This window comes from Penaeus chinensis, chromosome 14 (genome assembly GCF_019202785.1).
Source record: "Penaeus chinensis breed Huanghai No. 1 chromosome 14, ASM1920278v2, whole genome shotgun sequence".
NCBI lineage: Eukaryota > Metazoa > Arthropoda > Malacostraca > Decapoda > Penaeidae > Penaeus > Penaeus chinensis.
In genome coordinates, this window is record NC_061832.1 from 14,648,703 (window position 1) to 14,669,022 (window position 20,320).

Genomic DNA, 20,320 nt, shown 5'->3' on the forward strand with positions numbered 1-20,320 from the left:
ATTATCAATAACTTTAAAAGGAATTTAATCTCCTCACACATATAAATCTTAGGATCACAAGCAGTACAACTCCACTTTATGTCATAGTGTACAAGATATCTTGGCAGCTCCTTTTATTGATATAAAGGGTTTAAGATGTTTCTGTCCAACTCAGGTTCACGTCATTTATGCATTTGAACTAATACAGGGAAAGATCTGTAAATGAAAGAAAAAATGGTTGCTTGGTTGCTTTTATTATTATTGATATTTGATAAATTTGGAAGCAGTTTGTTTTTCAGTGATATTATTTATTTTCTTGTTTTCTTTTTTTTTACTGAGTGCTTTACTTGTTATGGCAACATTCCCAAGTATTTTGTTAGTTATCAGAATATTTGATTGTAAATTCATGTAAAGGTTTATTAATATAAATCAGTTGTTGTTGTTTTCTTTGTTGTAAAGGAAGTGTTACTTTGTGTAGCAGCTGATTGTTCACATGTTTGATTATTAATATTATTATACCTGTTGTTATTGTTATTGTTGTTGATATTAATGTTTTTTTTCTGAAGCAGTTTTGAATTACTGTCATGCCCACTTTTATTATTATTTTGATACATTGCAGTTGGCTATGCAAGTAGTTAAGTCTTAGGTATTGCTTGGAATTGGAACATTTTGCAAAAAAAAAAAAAAAAAATGTTGGAAAACATATACTGTACTTTACATATTTGAGCTCAGTGCCTTCACAAGTGCTAAAAAGTAATTTGTACAAAAAAGAGGAAAGTATAAACTATATATGCATTTCTATGATAGATAAAAACTGCATTTATAGTTAACTATATGATGTATATATTTTCTGACATGTCACATTGTAGATTTGAAGTTTGATTCTTTCTCAAAAGAGGAATATACATCATACCAAAGATTTGGGTTGTAATATATTAAGTTTTGGTTAGAATGGTTGTGGATTACCAGAGTTGCATTCCGTTGTTTTTTTATTATTTATTTTTTTAATAAGAACAAACAGAATTTTAATGTTGAATGACTTGCTGAGCTGCAGTTGGTTTGATTATTATCTGCAGTTTTAAGATTATCAGGCATTAATAGTTCATGCATTGTGCTTTATCATAAGGGCCAAAGATTTATGTAATTTTTATTGGTTTAAAATTTTGATGAATTTACATAAGGTGTTAGGAATTTATATGCAATATGGAATACTGTACATTTTGTTATATCTAACATTTTTTGTCAATTGAATAATGCATAATTTAAATACAAAATATGGTGAAATTAAGATATTTCATGGCATGACATAAAATACAGATACCTCTCTGGATTAATGAATGCAAGGATGTATTATTAGATATACATCTATTCATGCTATATGAAGTGAAATTTATATTGCTACATCTTCATTCTGTTTTAAGTAGTGTCATAAAGGCCTTGGAAACTGCAGTGAAAATTTTGATGTTAGTAGTTGCCAGTTACTCATTTTTGGCAACACTTTTATTGTCTATTTGTTTAAGTTTTAATAAGGGTTTCTTCTTGTCTCTCATTTTTACTGAGCAGATGTAATAATAGTGCTTGTAGTTCAACAAGAGTAGTTTTGTACAGGTGTAATCTTTCTACAAAGTTCTTTTTTTGCCTCCTATCCAAAAATAATAAAAATTTGATACTTAATGTTGAACTTTATTCTCTTCCTAATTTTGATTCAGAATGTCTATAAGCATTTAGCAGGAATATATTTAATTCAAGCTAACTTGCTTCAGTAGCATTGCTAGTGCTACTGTTTATTTCAGAACAAACCAAATGATGACTCACAATTTTGTGTGTGTTGCCCCACTGACCATTCCATAGGTGCTCAGCAGGTCTTTGCCAGTGGTGGTCATTTGAGTCTTCCTCTTAAGATTTTTGACTGTCCAGTGGTTCCCTTGCAGCCTTGCAAGTGGTGTCATCCTTCCATTTCAGCTCTTCAGCTCTTTCAGTGGTGGCCTTTGATTCTTTCAATGGTGCCTTTTGGTGTTTCAAATGTTACCCCTTTGGCCCTTCCAATGGTTCCCATTCAGACATTCCAATGGTGCCACTTCGGCCCTTCCAATGGTACCCCTTGGATCCTTGGAATGGTGCCCCTTTGGCATTGCTTGCAATGGTGCCTTGCCTCTGACCTCTTCCCTTTTCTGTCAATTCCATTCTTCCTATACCTTACCTCTCTGTTTTCCTTGACCCAACAAAATCAGATATCCCTTTTCTCCTTCTCACCCATTTCCTTGACCATGTCTCCTCTCATTCCTCCAGTATCCATGTTTACACTGATGACTCCAAATCCACCTGGTTTCGTAGTAATCTTCCCAACTCGCACATTCCCTCCTTAGTAGTGTCCTTACTTCAGAAATGTATGCACTCCATTTTTCCTTAAAACACATACTCTCTCCCTTCCTCCTCACTATTTTTACTGATTCCTGCAACTCACAATCTCTCATAAAGTCTGTGCACTCAACCAACCCTCTTATCTGTAAGATTCAAGACTGGTTGTTCTACCTGTCTATGCACCACAAATCTGTCAGGTTTTCTGGGTGCCCAGCTGTCTGAATCTCCGGCAATGAACAGGCAGATACTCTAGCACGCTTCACCACATCACACCAACCATGTTTTTCATGTATTCCTGTCACAGAATATTACCCCTACTTTAAATGTTCCTCTTTCAGTTCCACACATTCTGCTGTCCTGCTGACACTTTACTGCAGCCCATACCTCTGCTTTCCCTCACCTATTCTGCCTTCACTGACCTCCCAACCTGTCAGACATCCTAATGGAATCCCACTCTTTCTGCTTTGACAACCTGCTCTCCTGCTTCAGACACATACATATTCTCACTTGATCTAATTCCTCCTTGCTTAATCCTACCTTAACCCATTCACTCATCCTCTGCATCTTTACCATTTCCAATACCTTCCTACTGCTGTATGACTGTTGAAGTCGAGCACCCCCCCACTCTACCCTTTCCAATACTTACCTTCCTATAGTGCTACATGACTTTTGATGTCTAGCACATCTATTTTTTTAACCATTCACCATTGCTACACATCAGAAGTCTTATAGCAATTCAGGGTAGTATGGCACTGAAAGGGGCAAAGAGGGGCGAGTGTAGAAAGGGTGAGTAAAAGGCCTAAGGAAAAAGGGTAATTAGATCACAGTTTCAGGAGAAATGTCAGGAGTGAGAGAGTCGGGGAAGGGGATAGTTGTGACAAAATCATGTGTATCTAGGGGGGAACAGAAAAGGAAATGATGCAGCTGAAGCAGGGGGAATGGGGAGTGTTGGAAGGCAGTGGAAGGAAGGGGGGAGTATGAGGATGGATGGATATTGGCAGTTACTTTGAGTATAGAGGAAATGGAAGCAGAGATTGAAGGATGGATGAGATGTGAATATGGTATCTTCAGTCATTTGATAGTTCTGAGTGTCCTCAAGAGTTTCTGAAGTGGAGTTCGTTTGGGAGTTCTGAGAGACCAAGGTTTTCTTATGAAGGGAAGAAGAGGGGACAGATGTTTGAGGGGTGAAGGGAGAGGTTGATGGAGGAGAGGATACAGTAGATAGGGTGGCTTGTCTTTTGTAATGAGCTCAGAGGAGAAAGAGGGGTAGGTACCAGGGAAGTAGAGATGGAGTGTCTGAATTAATGTCAAGCTTTAGAATGGTAAAAGAATTTGACTGGGAGAGGGAGGGGTAGAAGTGGGATAAGGAAGAGATACCCAGGGAGAAGTAGAGTGAAGAACATTATAGCAGTACGGAGTAAGAGAAAATCCTCATTGACACACTTCTTGTCTGGCCTCATGTAAAGTGAGGCCAAGATTGAGTCTGAGAATTGCAATGTTAGACTTGTTGGTAGGGCAGCCCCTATAAAATACATTATGGGAGCCACAATTAGCATGTGCTTGTGATCGATTATTACCAGGTTGGGCACAGAGGGCTGTGGAGTGGTAGTGTTAGGCAGGGTGGCCTAGATGCCAACACTTCCCATGCTGAAGGGGGTAGGTTGATATGGTTGGACAGGGAGGGTCTCTCCACCAATGTAATCATCAAGGGGAAGGTCATGCCTATGGAAAGTAATCTCTGCAATATTGGTGGAGGATTTTCAACAGCCTCTATGGGGAACAGTGTAGCACTGTACTGATTCTGCATCAAAGTCCACCAGGCAGGTGAGTATGTCTTCTCCACAATCTGACCAATCTTTGTCGTAGACAGGGCAGTTTGTTGGGGAGACAGATACAATTCCACATATTGAGGGAGGGATGAGCTTGGGCAGGAATGGGTTTGCCAGTGAAGTCAGTAAGGGCTGATGGTTAATGGTTAATGGTTAAAAGCAAAATAAATGTGCTAGACATCTAAGGTCATGTAGCACTATAGTAAATGGTAGTGAAGGGTGGTTGAGTTAGTAATTAGTTGTCAAAGTTGGGCAAAGGAATTGACGAGTAAATGGGTTAAGGTTGGGTAAGGTAATGTATAGTGGTTAGATCAAGTGAAGGATGTATATGCTTTTGAGGAATGAAAACAGGTTGTCAAAGCAGAAAGTGAGAGAAGTTGTGGGAGGGATCATGAAAATTGGTCCCATTTGGCTGGGCTAAATAGATTATTTAAGAATTTTGTAGAGATGGGGGTAGTAGAAGGACGGGGGCATGTGGAAGAGGGGGGCTTGTGGAAGAGGGAGTAGTGTTGAGGGAGGTAGTGTTATGGGGAGTTGGACAATAAGGTTGTAAGGTAGTAATAAGGGAAGATGGGGTAGTTGATGAAGGTTATGGGGTATAGTTGTTGAAGTTGAGCATGTTTGGAGTAGAAATGTCTCCTGGGGTGTTGATTAGGGTGGATACTGTACTAGTCGGCATTGAGGAGGGGGTATTAGTTGTACTGTTCAGAGCCGTGGTCAAAGGAGAGCCTGGGGTCAGGGAATCGGGTGAGTTTGAATTGGTGGAGCTATTTGATGAAGAGGCAATTGCCTCTAATAATGGTATGGTTAATGGTTATTCATTGTTAGCCATGATAAGCCTGGAGTATGTTGGGAAGAGAAATGGTCCACCCCTCAGGGTCGCTTGAGGGGTAAGGGCTAGACAACTAAAGCAGGGGAATACCGTGCCCATGGCTCCCTCAGGCCGTTCAGGACTGGCACAAAGTCAACCTTTCATCCTTTCAGCACGGCTCTCACACCTTAGGAGAAGTAGAAGGGGTTGAAGGGACAGAAATGAAAAAGTAGGAGGGGGAAAAAAAGACCATGCAAAATTTGTTGAGTCGAGGGCTGAGTCCCAAGGTTGGGGAGTTCCCCAGCATTGGGTCCCAGTCTCCGCCTCCTAAGCCCCCCCCCCCGACAACAACGGGCAAGGGATTGGGGGGGGAGTTAGGGCTGATAATGCTTCAACTTGTGATTCAGATGTAACTGTGACAAAGCAGGAATGAATGGTGTGGCTGTGGAAGAAAACTTTGCCTTTCTTTTTAGAGGCATTGCTAGAAGAGGAGTGTGGTGTCAGACTAAGGGGCTATAGAGAGGATCACAAAAAAACGATCCCATTTGGCTGGGCCAAACAGAGTATTCAAAAGGTTTGTAGAAGTGGTTGGAGTAGAAGGATGGAGACATGTCCTAGAGGGAGGTAGATATTAAGGCTGCAGAGCAGTAATAAAAGAGTGTCAAGGCTGAGGCTCTAGGCAGGTGATCCCCAGCATTGGGTCCAAGTCTTCATCTCCTAAGCCAATAAGGATGAAGAGTAATTATAAGGGAGAAAGATATCCCACACATTGGGCATCATCCTTCACCACAACAACAATGGGCATGGAATGGGGGCTGAGATATGCTTGATGTTGAATGTTTGTTTAATGCTTTAACCTGATTCAGACAGGTCACATGTACTAGCATCATAAACTACTTGGTCTGCAGGGTATGATTGTATGTATGGCAACGTGCCAGAGCACATGGAATAGGAAGTTATGCTTGATGAGTGGACTCCCGTGTCCAGTGCCTGGCCATTGCCAGAAATCAGAGTTTATCATGCTCAGGGATTTCTGTTACCTGAGGTAATGGGTTAAACAAATAGTGGTAAGACATCAAAGGTCATATAAAACTATGGTAAGGTATTGTGGTAGGAGGGGGTTGAAAGAAGTTTTTTTATTAGAACAAGAGGTCTTCAATTTCAACTGTTATATGGCATTATAAGATATGGTAGTGAAAGGACTAGAAAGTGGGGGAGTAAATGGGGTAGGAAAGGCAAGGGTTAAGGACAAAGGTGATTAGATCAAATGGAGGAAGGATAACAGCCTGTTAACCCATTGGTGACGGGTGTAGAAAACTAAAAAAAAACTATGCTCTGGCGAACCACGGCAACGCGCCGACTTAGAGCATGTCAGTTCAGTACATCAAGCCAAATCACTGCCCCGGAACGCTTTGGCGTGCCACTGCGACGGACAGCTGCACGCCACATTTTGAGCGGTTTGTTGTCACGCCTATAGGCGTGACCTGTCGGGAAGGGGTTAATTGAAAATTTTGGTATTCCAAAAGGGTGTTTGACAGGTTGGGAGGTTGGGGAAAGAGGACAAGTAAGGAAAAGTGAGGGTATGGACTTCTGTAAAATGTATGTGTATGCGTGTGTGTGTGTGGCAGGATAATAGATATGGGACTGAAAGAGGAATATTGTATGTAGAGTAAAGAGATGGGTTGGAATGACACTGACTGCGTGGGTTAGGCATGACCCACCAGTAAAAAGGGAAGGGCAGTTTTCCAGTGTGTTCTGGTGATATGGAAGGCTTGATATTTATTGGTGGGCAGACCTGAGTAAAGATTGTAAACAGTTACAGAGGAAGGTTTTGAAGTGGGGGTAATAGTCAGTGGCTAGAATGTGAAAAGTGGGATTGGCAAGTTGTGGAAAAAGCAGCAGATTGCACTAAGGCATCTGCTCTTTCATTGCTGAGTATCCAGGAAAACTTCGTTGTGCAGATAGGTAAAAAAAAAACCTGGTCTTGTATATCACATACTACAGGGTTGATATGTGTATTTTTTTATGACAGTCAGGCAGCCATATTCAACCATATTCGAATTTCAATGAGAAGCTCTTGGCTGTGTGTACCATTTTCAATCATTATATATATATATATATATATATATATATATTATTATATAAAACACAAAGTCAAGCAAAACATTGGTTAATACATAAGGTGAATGAAAGAACATGTAATCTATTATTTCTTATTCTAATATTCACAGCCAGACTTGATAGATTTGAAAAATACATGATTTTCTCAATTCATAATATTCTTTAATATAAAAAGACTCGAAACTTTTTGCAAAAATAGCAATTTATACTCCCTTCCTTGAAACAAGATCCTGGAACTTTTGGTAAAAATTAACATTTTCCTTTCTATACATAAAAGCACAAAAGCTTGGACCTTATATAGTATATTTACAAATATCAGCATATAAAAAAAAGGAAAGGTTTGTAGAACTTTGGGTAAAAAAGCTATTTGTATTCTATATAAAAAGCACAGTAGATGCGCGAAACCTCTAGACCTATACGTGGTCAAAATATCAAAATGCAAGAATAGTGTAAACCTATACAATATTCTTCAAATGATACGCATTAAAAAAAATGATAAGCAACATTTTTTTGCATAACAATTCCGTAAAAAAAAAAATTCTTGAAGGCCTTGTTTCTGATCACCTAAGATTTGGTGGGACAAGAACTTGGCCAGTAGATGGGAGAGGTTCGAAGAATGGGTGATAAAGGGCCGACTTTGCAGTAATTCGCTGCCGTGGGTCATATTTCAGCATAGCCTGGAAAAGTGAGAGTGACTTGAGTACAGTTTACTTGAACTTGTGGCACTAATAATCTCAATATATAAAGGAGTACTTTCTAATAGAATGTGTGGCTGGCTAGTACAAGTAATGTTCCTACACTCAACATTCATTCTCAAAAATCCTTTATTTCACACTAACTTGTATATCAACATGGTACTAGGTTACAGTGAGAATGATAGCTTCCATGATGCAGGTTATCTACGGACTTCTATATGGGCTGTTTGCCTATATACATGGTTATGGAGACCTTGTTTCATATGACATGTTTATGGGATGAGGATACATTGTGGGACGTTCTCAATCCCTTTAATACTAGTCCTATAACCTCTTTTTTGTTTTGAGTTCAATATTTACCCCAAGAATAGTTCAAAATCATCAAAATATACTCAATAAGTTGTGACTAAAATATTATCCTTTACTAAACTTTCACCACACTTGTAAATAGATTCACATACACAAACAGGAACAAATACACACAAGCACATGCACCAACTCACTCACTCTGTGTCTGTGTTATGCAACTTGAAAAAGCTTTATTATTATTACCAAGAGTAAGCACCGTCCCTCTTCATTCAGCAATGGAACCAGCTGGGCTATGGAGCTTTCAGCATCAACCTCCCACCGTGGGAAAGAACTCTTATAATCGGGGAGCTGGGTCACGCCTGGCCAATCTTCCTCTCCGGGAGTTCCCAGAGTGCGGAAGATGCGGAACAGCTGGTCTATTTCTGAATCGCCCGGGAAGAGCGCTTTCCTTGTCAACTGTGATGAAAAGTAATAATAGGTTATTAATAGCAGACATATTTTAACTCTACGCCAACGGGTAACATATCTCAGAGCGCAATAAACTCTGGTGATTGCTGGTAACATCGCTCCACATGCTCTGGAGCATCACCGAGTGTACAGATGTACCCCACAGACCAAGCAGTATGTTATGATGCTTGTACATGTTACCCGTCGGGAACAAGTTAAATACCAGTTTCTTTGGAGTCAAATCTAAACACTATCCTAATTCATTTTTATATCCAAAGTTATAATAAAATCATAATTTCTTTATAAGTTAAGAAAAACAATTTGTTGAAAATGTAAACCGCTTCGTACTTAGGTTAAATATACTTTCATGTGAACAAATATCTTACCATCTCAGCAAAAATGGCACCCAGGCTCCACATATCAACTGCGGTACAATAGTTTTTGGCACCGAGGAGAATCTCTGGGGCACGGTACCACAAGGTTACGACTTCATGTGTGTACACCCTCAAAGGCAGGCAGAATGCTCTTGCTAATCCAAAATCTGCCAGCTTGATTGACCCTAGGAAAAAACAAAAAACAAAAAACAATTAGATGAATTATCAAATGGTTTTCAGTAATACTTGTTTTTACAAACTATAGATGAACTGAAGATTGACTTATTATTTGTAAATTTGCCAATGTGTAACCTCTGCCTATTTGCATATTAACCCATTGCCTCTGGCAGAATTTGGGTTGTATTTGGTCTTTGGTTTGGTGCATCGCACATCAGACTATTTCAATAAATTAGGTGTTACTCACTTTCTCAAATCTTAATCTTGTGAAATGGACAGATTGTATGCAGTTATATACAAGGCTGCTACTCCCATGCCTTCAGTATTTCCCTTTTGTGGTCATAATTCAAGACAAATCATAGGCAAATGATGTGTGTGCAAAATATTGCCTCTTTACAAAAAAAAATTAACCAACCAGAGCATTACCCCTCCTATTCTCTCACAAGGGAATAAAATGAAATAAATTGTGAATGTCTGTCCTAGACAGCCGCAACTAAGCCAGCCATGATGGGAACTACACATCATCCTGAACCTTCACTACATCAGCTATAATGCAAATACACTTCATCCAGAGGTAATGGGTTGAAATGATTTTAAAAATTAATTGAGATGTCAAAAAACAGTAATATATGGAAAAGACCAAAGAAAAGTATTAACAATTACGTAACTGCAAATAGCAATAGCTAATATCCGAGTATCACACAAGAACTCCAATAAAATGTTAACAAGAGCACTGAATGTGGACGACCACTTCTGACCATAGCTTTTGCACAGGTAGAGGATAGAATGTCTTTTTGTGCAGCTGCATCACTAACATCACTAAACTTCACCCCTTATCAAACAGAGGTGTGGTTACTTTGTGATTCAAAGTTATTGGTCATTATTGGTCATCTGATTTAACATCAGTTATTCTAATACATACATGCAAATGTTCCAAATCTAAATAACAATCCTTAGATAAAAACTTAGAAACCAATGTACCTCTAGCATCTATAAGAAGGTTTTGCGGCTTCAGGTCTCGATGGAGAATACGATTAGCATGGCAGAATGCAATGCCTCGTAACAGCTGCTGCATGTAACTCCTCACCAGATCCAATGGTAATCCTCCACGGCTTTCATCAAAGAGCTTCTTCAGATCCTTGAGGTGTAAAATGGGTAATGTCATTCTACATTTATTTATCATTACCGTCACTATTCTTAATAATTATCTATTTTCAAGTTTCATCTTACAATGTGCAATGAAAACAATCAACATTATATGCACAGTAGCTAGACTACACTGCACACAAGTGTTTAAAGTTATTTCTCAAAATATTCTAAAGTCTTTCAGAGTTAGATCCTAATACATTTACAAGGTACTATTGAAGCATGATTAATTTCATTTAGACAAATTCAAAGATTTCCTCATTAAAGTTAATAGTTCATACACTAACAACCCCTTTCTTAAACCTCTAATTGATCTATAACCCCTCCACCCCCTAAACATAGATAGTTTTTAGCCTATAAGACTTTTTTTTTTTTTTTTTTTTACTTAGTAGTGTGTAATTTATATAATAATACTTGAGGACATGGCTTTAAAAAATGAAGATCTTACCAACCATCTCCTCAATCCTTTGATGCGAGCATTGCAAAAAAGAAAAATGTCATTACTAAAAGCTAATGAAAAGGCAATATTCAAATTTTGCTTTCCACTACCTTTCTTAATGTACATAATCTACACTTCATTCCACGGACTCAAGAAAATAACCATAAAAAGGACTGTTGGACTGAACTCATATTTAACAACCAAAGAATAACAAAAAACACATGTTAATTTCAATTTCAATTAAAATCCACCAATGAATGGATGGGTTATGGTCCTTCCCTGACTTTCATTTTACACCTGAGTCTGTGGAACTGCCTATGTCATCCCAACACACACAATGGAAAAAGCAACCTACCTGATTCAGATATTCAAACACCATGTACAACTTGTGGTCCCCATACACCACATCCAGCAGTCGTACAATATTATCATGGTCGAGTTCCTTGAGTAAGGCTATCTCTCTTAGAGCCGTGCTGGGAACTCCGTCTGCTTCACTGGAGATAAGAGTAAATTTGTTAACTCTCAGGCAAATTAATGTTTTTAAATTACATCATGAGATACAAATGGCATTAACAAAAATCAAGGTACATATAACCGGGTAGCTCCGTTTCCATTAGCCAATTGAACCCCAAAAAATTTACTGGCTTTTTCCTCAAAGAGTATTCTGATGGTTATTAATGAAAAGGAATTCTTCATTATCGTAAATATGACGAATATGTTTTTTTTTACTCCTGGTAAATATAAAAAGAGCCTAGTAAAATACCCCCTTTTTGGCTCTCTCTATATATTTTTTTCACAGCATTTTTGAAAAATGTTTCAGTAATAACTTTATAAAAATTCATAAAGAAACCAAGAAAGAAGAAGAAGGGGAGGGGGGGGGGGGGGGAGAGAAAACATTTGTATCTTGGTTTCTTTGTGAAGTTTAACCAATGCACCAAAATAAACAAGTACACAAATTAATGGACAAAGGAAAATGCAAGCAACATAATAAATCTAATACTACAAAATAATAAACAAAAAATATTTTAATAATAGAACTTCAAGATCATCCCCCCCCCCCCCCCCCACAGCTTACCAAAAAATGGTTTGGATTTTTTCCCATGATAATTTTTGTGTCCACTAATATATCTAATATATATCTGGTACTACTCGGTAAGCCACAATAATGATACCCCCCCCCCCCCCCCCAATACCACCATTTCCCTTGTAGGTTCTTAGCCCGAGTTGTATTTTCCAGCATCTATCTTCTTGTGACTTAAATGGAGTGAGTTTGAAGGACATAATCCTAGTGCTGTGTGGTGTATTTCAGCCAACCAAAACCTAGGTCTTTTCCTCCCACATCCCCCTTCCATATATCATACAATTATTTGTTAGTTACCTCCTGATCTCCTTTTTACCCTATGCCCAAAATGCTTATAAATGCATTAAAAAAAAGTTGATAGAAATATCATTTTTATTTATATACTCATTAGCAACCTACCTCCCTTATCAACTCGTATACTAAGGGATAGCCGAGGTTTTAAATTTTTCACTATAATAATACTTGTATTTGAGATAATGACAATAAATGTATACATTCTGGTAAATAAAACGAACTTCAAAACTTTGACATCCAAAATCTGCCTAGTCCAACTTGAAAAAAACAGATTGGAGAGTTTACAATGTTTTTGTTTCAGAAATAATACTGATTTTATTATTGATACAGTACACCATGAAATGCAAAAACATAATGGAACCCTTGACAAAAAAGCAGACATAATAACAAAACCAGTCAAGGATGCTTTTGCTTCTCTCCAAACATATAACAATCAATTTTATGCTTAATCCTTTTTTTCCCTATACATAATGTTGCTCAATGATGATTTAGACTTCTAGTAAGAACCTATAAATAATGGCAATGAGGAATATATCTATTTATACAATAATTTAATACATTAATAGATTTCTCGCTATAATATGTATATGAAATCCCGTATTTTAATTTCAATTTGATGACAATCTTTGTATCTGTTTGCTCTCTTTACTTTATGGATATTACCAGAATAATTTTGACCCTTTCTATGACAACTAACCAAATTTATCGGACTAGACATCCCTTTGATGAACTAAAGAAATAAGAAGCAAAGAGAGAAAGAAAAAAACAAGAAGAAGTGAGCAAGACAGGAAAACCTCAAAGCCTATAATGGATGCTGTCACATGAACAGGTTTTCCATCATCATGTGTGTATTTTGAGTCAAATGGGGTCCATATTGTATGGGAATCATTATCCATTCATTTTAAAAACCAAATAAGTAATATCTTGCAGGCAAAACTTCAAATGCCTATATCAATTTCCAAGGATAGTTTCCCATACAAAAATCTTACAACACTATTTGGCTGCTTTCTGCACAGGTATCATTTGTTCCTTTTTGAAATTTTGTTAGTAGAGAAAATGTTGGATTGGAATAATAATAATAATAATATATTTTTTTTAAATGTAATTCAGAAAAATTACCAACTTAACCAATTCCAAAAGCTTTTATCTAAACTTTTAAAAGTTTACAATATCAAGCAATTTAACAATTCAATATTTTTTCCTCGCCAATTCCATTATAAAAAAGTTATATTTTCTCATTTATTGCCTCCAGAATACTATCATGATGAAAAATATATAAATATATGTAAAAGGATGATGATGATGATGATGAAGATGAAGAGAGAAAGAGAAAAAGAAAAAGAAAGAAGAGGAACAGATTGTCAGATCTATAAAATTAAGCATAAAAACCTAAAATACCTGCCAACACACAACTAGCAAGTATATACATTTAGCAGAGAGAAACCATATCCAAAGTTGCACAAGCATACAGATTTCAAAGGTTTTATTTTTTTCTTGTAATATCACCTTTTATCAAACAATATTCTACTTTAATTGCAATATGTAAAAGGTTATAACAAGCAAACCAATCCAATTATAAACTTAAAGCACTTAAATCTATTCAAGACAGAAAATTTATATTGCCAGTCGGAGATTTGTTACAAAAGGTTTAAAAGTTTGAAGCCTTTGAAGGAGAAGAGGGCTAGTTTTTCTTGTTACCTGTGTCAATACTGAACCTATCATAGAAAGTGTGAATCGTTAACCATCTTGAGTCAATGAACTTTGCAACCGTGACCAGACATCACACCAAGGTCAATGACCTAATAAATACACCCATGAAGTGTTGTAACACGAGGAACTTGAAAAAAATATGTACTCAGTGTACACACTACTTTATGATGCATAGCCTTCTTCCTTTTTACCTCAATGAGAGATTTCCCAGCCAAAATCAAACCCTTTCAAACCTTTTGTAAAAATCAAAATACAGAGCATCACACACTAAACACAATACTAATGTTTAAGTAGGCTATCGTTGGCTCTGCTGCTAACTATTGAATATTATGCTGAATCCTGTGGTGCTATGACCAAGAACACATATCCACCACAGCAGCCAGCATGCTACCCAACTATACATGTCAATGCATCCCTGCCAGTAACTCCCCTTATATGCATATTTGTTTTGTTCAATTATTTTTTACTTTTTTTAAAATTAGCATCTTTGCCAAGTTGTCAATATTTTTTTCAGAATTAGTGTGTGTATACATACATACATATAAATACACACAGACAAAAACACAAATGTGCTTTGAGTTTCATACCTTAAAAATTTAACACCTAAAATTTGATATGCATATGATCAGGGCCATACTGTAGCAGAGGGCATTTTCCCCCTCAAATAACATTTTTATTCTGTATAATTTTCATTTATTCATATAAAATAATTTATTTCATTCACCCATCATAACATGATCATGGAGATGATTTCCATATTGCTTCCTCTCTCTCAGTCAAGTCTGGCTGCTTTCTGTTTGCTCCACTAGGTAACTAGGACTGTGATAGCCATTATATATTGCTAGGCACAGCTCTAGGTACCTAGTTAGCCAAACACTTTTGTCACTTGAAAATGGTCATGAAGAGAACCTGCTTACATCCCTTGAAAAATACCTGAAAAACCTGCATGCATTTATAACTAAAAAGAACATTAAATACAGTATACTGTAAGGATACAGAAGAAAATGTGATACTAAATTACTATGGATGAAATAAAAACTTTACAATGGAAAATTACTTTACACAATTTAATTTCCAGAAAGACTTATGAATATTTTTTATTGTGATCTAAATTCAAAGGACAACATTCCACTTTTCTTTATTTTTGCTCAATGATACTTTGAAATGCACTCTCAAATCCATGACCTCCACAAGTCTAAAACAGCTGTCAGTATGCATACTTCCTTTATACTACCTTGCATTTTTGATGTTCCCCTGCTACTTTTATCTGCAAAGTTCTTTTGTTCCATCAAAACAATACAGCCCACACAGTTATCAAATGACAAGAATTGCAGAAACAGATCTCTTCCAACTAGCAACTATAATTTGCATTGCAGATACAAGCTATGCCACATCCAATTACATACAATTTTGATATAGATGTTTTTACTTTCCGATTTCTAAGGCTACGCATTTTCAAAGGTTAATCAATTATGGGTAAGCAAAAGGTCTTATCATTCTTAAATAGTTCTCAGAACAACGATAATGGTGAAATGTTTAGTCTTACCCTTGTCAACACATTTCTATACAGACCTTCACAACCCAGAAGGTATGGTTTTACATAAAGATGATTTGAAGCATATCAATTATAATTCAATCTTGAATGGAACCAAATATACTCTAGTCCTTTCCTCACTTCAATAAACAAGTTGAGCAAGACACCCAAGCAACAGATGCCTTGCAAAATTAACAAGTCACAGGGGTCAATGACCTGTGCACCTTATTACAGCCATTTTAACATCATATATAGTGTAAATTTCTTGTAGGTCTTGTTTACCCTGATCTTTCCTATATAGTGAGAGAAACTGAGGGAAGAATAGATAAAATGTTCAACAAAAAAAGAAAAAATTTAGAAAAAAACCCCACAATACTAATAAAAGGAGACTAAATATATCCCTCAAAATTGTTGGCTATAATAATGAATTTGAAATAATGACTACTGGTGAACTATGAATTGTTGAAAGTCTGACATGAATTAAGGAGAGAAACAGAATTTTAAAAAGAATTTTAAAAAAATTAAGGTAGACCTCCTGCATTACATGTACCATCCCCTCAAAATTTATTTATCTGAAGGGCTTGCAAACCTTTGAAGAAAATAAGTCTAATCACAAGTATAGAAACTACATTTTAACATATTTCAGCAATTACCTATGGGATTAATCAATGCCATCATCTTTAGACTTCTCACTCCTAGACACAATCATCCATATATTCTGACCAAATAAAAAAAAAATCCCCACCCAATCAATAAATCCTTGGGGAGACTCAATTCTATCTTATCAAAATATGCACGAAGGACAATTGTTTGAGTAGCATGTTTGGGAGCCAGTATTGCTAGAGGCTTCAGCTTACATGAAACTAATTTTAACAAAAAAGTATGTTTTCTATGGTCAACCTTTTAGATTGACAAACTTGAACTGAATAATTACCAATATTTTTTTAAATCTACTCTAACAGGACCACTGAATTTCATTTGTACATATACCTAACCCAATAACCATGGATCAAGGCTTAATTTCTCAGGATGCATCACCAACTTCCCTATTTGGATCTTTTGCCACCAAAAAATTCAAAACTAGGGTTAATATTAAAACATAGAAGGTTTTCAGTATCAAATAAAGATAGCAACCAAGAAATGCCACTAATGTTTTAAAAGAGAAGCTCTTTGACTGGCCTCTGGTTGGGGGATATCATCACAGAGCAAAACTTAACTGTTGATGGTTTAAATAGCTCTTGCATGTAACCTTTATGCTGTAGTCCTTTCCAAGGAATCACATTCCTCTGATCAATTACTTATTGCTCAAGCCAAACAAGGACCTAACTTAACTCTAGCTTACAAATCGTTCCTTAGTCGAGAAATGCTATCTCTCTAAACCTTAACCTCTTCAATGGAAAATGCCACATAATGTTGATATCATGACTGATATTGGTGAACAATACCTAGAGGAGGAGTTTCCATAAGGTACTATTGTTTACACTGTACTGTTAGATATGGTCATCCCAAATTCAATAAATGTTTAGAAGAATGATTGGTCTATGTTACCGAGAAAGGGAAATGGATACTTCCATCTTATCGAACTTAAAAAAAAAAAAAAAAAAAAAAAAAAAAATAGAGTAGGAAACAAAACAGGTTTATTTGCAGTGGCCTATTTAATGGGAAATCACAACCACAGTTCCTAATGTAGTATTTTCTGTAAGTTTGCAAGAAGTGTTAATAAAGGGGGGTACTTGCCCCCTGTTTAGGGAGTAAATAGAAGGCAGGAATGGTTAAGTATGGATTTTGGGTTTGCATGTTATCCTGGATTTGGGACTTCGTCTCTGGAGGATGCGTTGCTCTCGGTAACAAATACTTTTATCATGCCTGAATATACAAGATGGAGGTTTACTAGCCTTTGCCTCAGCACTTTGGATTGCACAACACTGCCATACTCGGTAATTGTGCCCAAGTTTTAAGTCTAATTTGGAAGGAATACATTTCCCTTAACTCTAAAAAAGAACTTGTATAGTGTGAATGACCTTTCAGTGTACCTTCACTACATTTTCTTTGTACCGTACTATTATGTTTTCCAGAAAATGTCTAAACTCTTCTTGGATTTGTGTATGCATCCTTAAAAGTGAGCTTTAACTAGACAAATAACAAATTACACCTTTGTTCATAGTCTACACAACAAAGAAGCAATTACATGGAGCTTCCTTTGTTTATCAAAACATCAATACAAAGAAAAGAAGTCTAAACAAAGACCTGGTTTAAACAGAATTACAAACCTATCATACAGTTTATGGAATCTATCCCAAAGAAAAAAGAAACCAATTTACTATAACAGCTGAAAATAAAAATATGCTGCACTATAACAAAGGAATCTTAGAAGAAATGTAACAAAGGAATTTTTAAGAGATGCAAGCAGCAGTATGGTTAATAAAAATGACAATTTCCAGATAATATACTACTATCTGCAATGTAAAGTTGTATAATAACTTTAGTTAACATATTACAAAGTGGTAAATTATACCAAAAAACATTAATCGTGCACTAAAGTCGACGATAGACCGTAGTCTAAATTGAATTAGTTAAAAATACACAATTCCTTTATTTAAGATCCATTATAATATTGACTAAATACAAGAAAACAAGTAATATCAAGCACTGACCCATGGAACTTAGCCTTAAACTACACAAAACCATAATCTGCCATGCCTCTAACTCCAATTTCAAACTGATGCTTGGGTCCTCTCCCCCTCTCTATCTATATATAAATATCTTTCACTCTCAAACACATTATGGTACTCAAAAAAGTTACGAATTCCCACCAAAAAGACAACCCTTGACCAAACACAACCAACCTACAAAGCAAAAGCTCAAATGCCAAGCCAAGATCCCGAGAACCCCCCCCCCCCCTCGAGTCCCAACCCCCAAACAATGAGACTCGAAAATCACACGAGGACCAGCGAAAAGACAACAGGGGGATGAAATACACTGTAAAAGAGGAAAGCGACCGTTGAAAAGCAGGGAAAACAGGGGGTTTAGAGCGCCCAAGAGCAAAGAAATACCGTGATTGCACCTCGGCTTGGGCAACGAAGCTTCTCCCACGCGATGTAGGCCTATGCACAGCCACCACGAGGCCTGACGATAACTACGGGTTTTCTCGGTCTTGCATTCGTCTCTCTCTTGTCTAATGGGTAAAATTCACAGAAAGAACGTATTTCGGGGCATAAAGCAGGAGAGGAAATGAAAGAAAGAGGAGACAAGCGCGAGGAACACGAACTTATACCGCATAACATTTCCCGATTTCGATTTCCCGAACACTCCTCCATTCCCGACGTTACAAAATACAAAACGGAAGAACGCCAAAATAAAACAAACAAAACCATTCAGAAAATAACACATCCCACATACAATACGAAAACCCTACCCTCAAAAAATCAAAAAAAAAAAAGCATTCATACTTCCCACCCCTAACCCTAAACGACCCCCTCCCTTGACAAAATAACAACCCCTAGAGAGAAAATAAAACCCCAGAAACCCCCCAAAACTATCCCCATGAACGATCCTCCTAAAATATAAAAATAATAACCCAGAGACTTACTTCTCGAGGCGGATTTTCTTGAGCGCCACGATCCTCTTGCTCGCCCGGTCCTGTGCCTTGTACACGACGCCATAAGTTCCTTCGCCGATTTTCTCGATTTTCTCGTAATTCTGCACCGACATCTTCCTCTCACACGCACACACACGCGCGCGCGTCACACCCAACGCATAATCCGAAGACAGGAAGGGCCCCGGAGAGACAAAACGCAGAGAGAGAGAGAGAGAGAGGGAGAGAGAGGGAGGGAGAATGAGAGAGAGAGAAAAGAGAAGAGAGAGAAGGTGAGAGAGAGAGAGAGAGCGAGAGGAAAAGGGCGTACGTTTTCCTCGGTGTGAGAGAGAGAGAGGGCAGCGAGCCTTCTTCTGGTGCGCCCCCAAACGAGAAAGAATCGAGAGTGAGAGAAAAAGAATTAAAAAAAAGAAGAGAGAGATAGAAAAAAAACAAGAATCGAACCGAAAAGGAAGGAAGAGAGAGGGAGAGAAACAACCGCAAGAAACACACAGAGAGAGAGAAAGGGAGAGAGAGAGAGAGGGAGAGAGAGAGGGGGGAAGGAGACGGAAGAGAAACGCAGAAGCACACACGGCGGGCGAGGGAGGCGTCGAGGGAGAGGCGGGCGGACGGAGAGACGCGGGTTCGGCGATGGCGTCGGCAGGTTTCCCGCGCTCGACTTCGCACGCTCTCCCTCTCTCCCCGACTGATGCTACGCTCGAAAAAAGGATGGGGGGTGGAAGGGGGCGGGGCGGGGTGAGGGTGGGGAGGGAGGGCGGGTGGGAGGGTGGGATGAGGGAGGGGTGAGGGGGAGGCGGAGGGGTGGGTAAGCGGGGAGGAATGGGAGGGGTCTGGGTAGGGAAGAATGGGTGGGTTATAGGGACGGGGGATGGTAGGGGAGGGATGAGGGGGGGATTAGGGGAGGGTAGGGGTGGTGGGAGAGGGGAGAAACGCACGAGAAAGGGCCTCCCCCCCTCCCGGCCTCCTCCTCCCTGCTCCCTCCCCCTCGTGTGTTTCTGATAAATATTTAAAATAAAAAAAATCGAAGTGGGTTTTTAATATCGTTTTGGGTTTTGTTGTGTTTATTTCATGTTCGGAAGGTTGATTTTAAGGTATGGAATTAAATTATATGGAAAATGTTTTATATATTTTTCGAGGTGTTGTATCTTGGTTTCGGTACGTTTTCTTTGATTGTTTGCGGGGTGACTATGTCTTTTGTCAAACTTACTTCTGTTTATCTCATTTAAGTAAAAATCGTTATTCACGGTCGATACATTCTTGCATTAATTTAATTCTGTACAGTTTTAGTTAATAGAATATAATTAGTTCGAGATACCTTATGTAATTTATACAATGTTATACGCAGGAAGAGAACGAGCGCATTGCGTTTCCATATTGTAACCTACATTTTCATTTAATAATATAATACAAAATATTTG

The 20,320-nt window shown here is 37.7% G+C and overlaps 1 protein-coding gene across 1 annotated transcript; it reads right to left on the bottom strand.

Annotated features, from left to right (window-relative positions):
• Positions 1 to 7,179: 7,179 nt before the first annotated feature.
• On the bottom strand, positions 7,180 to 19,596 carry LOC125032472 (cyclin-dependent kinase 2-like). The gene is made up of 6 exons (XM_047623620.1): positions 18,897 to 19,596; positions 11,044 to 11,182; positions 10,085 to 10,241; positions 8,939 to 9,111; positions 8,349 to 8,561; positions 7,180 to 7,778 (listed from the first exon to the last, which is right to left on the bottom strand). The coding sequence occupies exons 1-6, from the start codon at positions 19,016 to 19,018 to the stop codon at positions 7,662 to 7,664; spliced, it is 921 nt and encodes a 306-aa protein (XP_047479576.1). The 5' UTR covers positions 19,019 to 19,596; the 3' UTR covers positions 7,180 to 7,661.
• Positions 19,597 to 20,320: the final 724 nt, after the last annotated feature.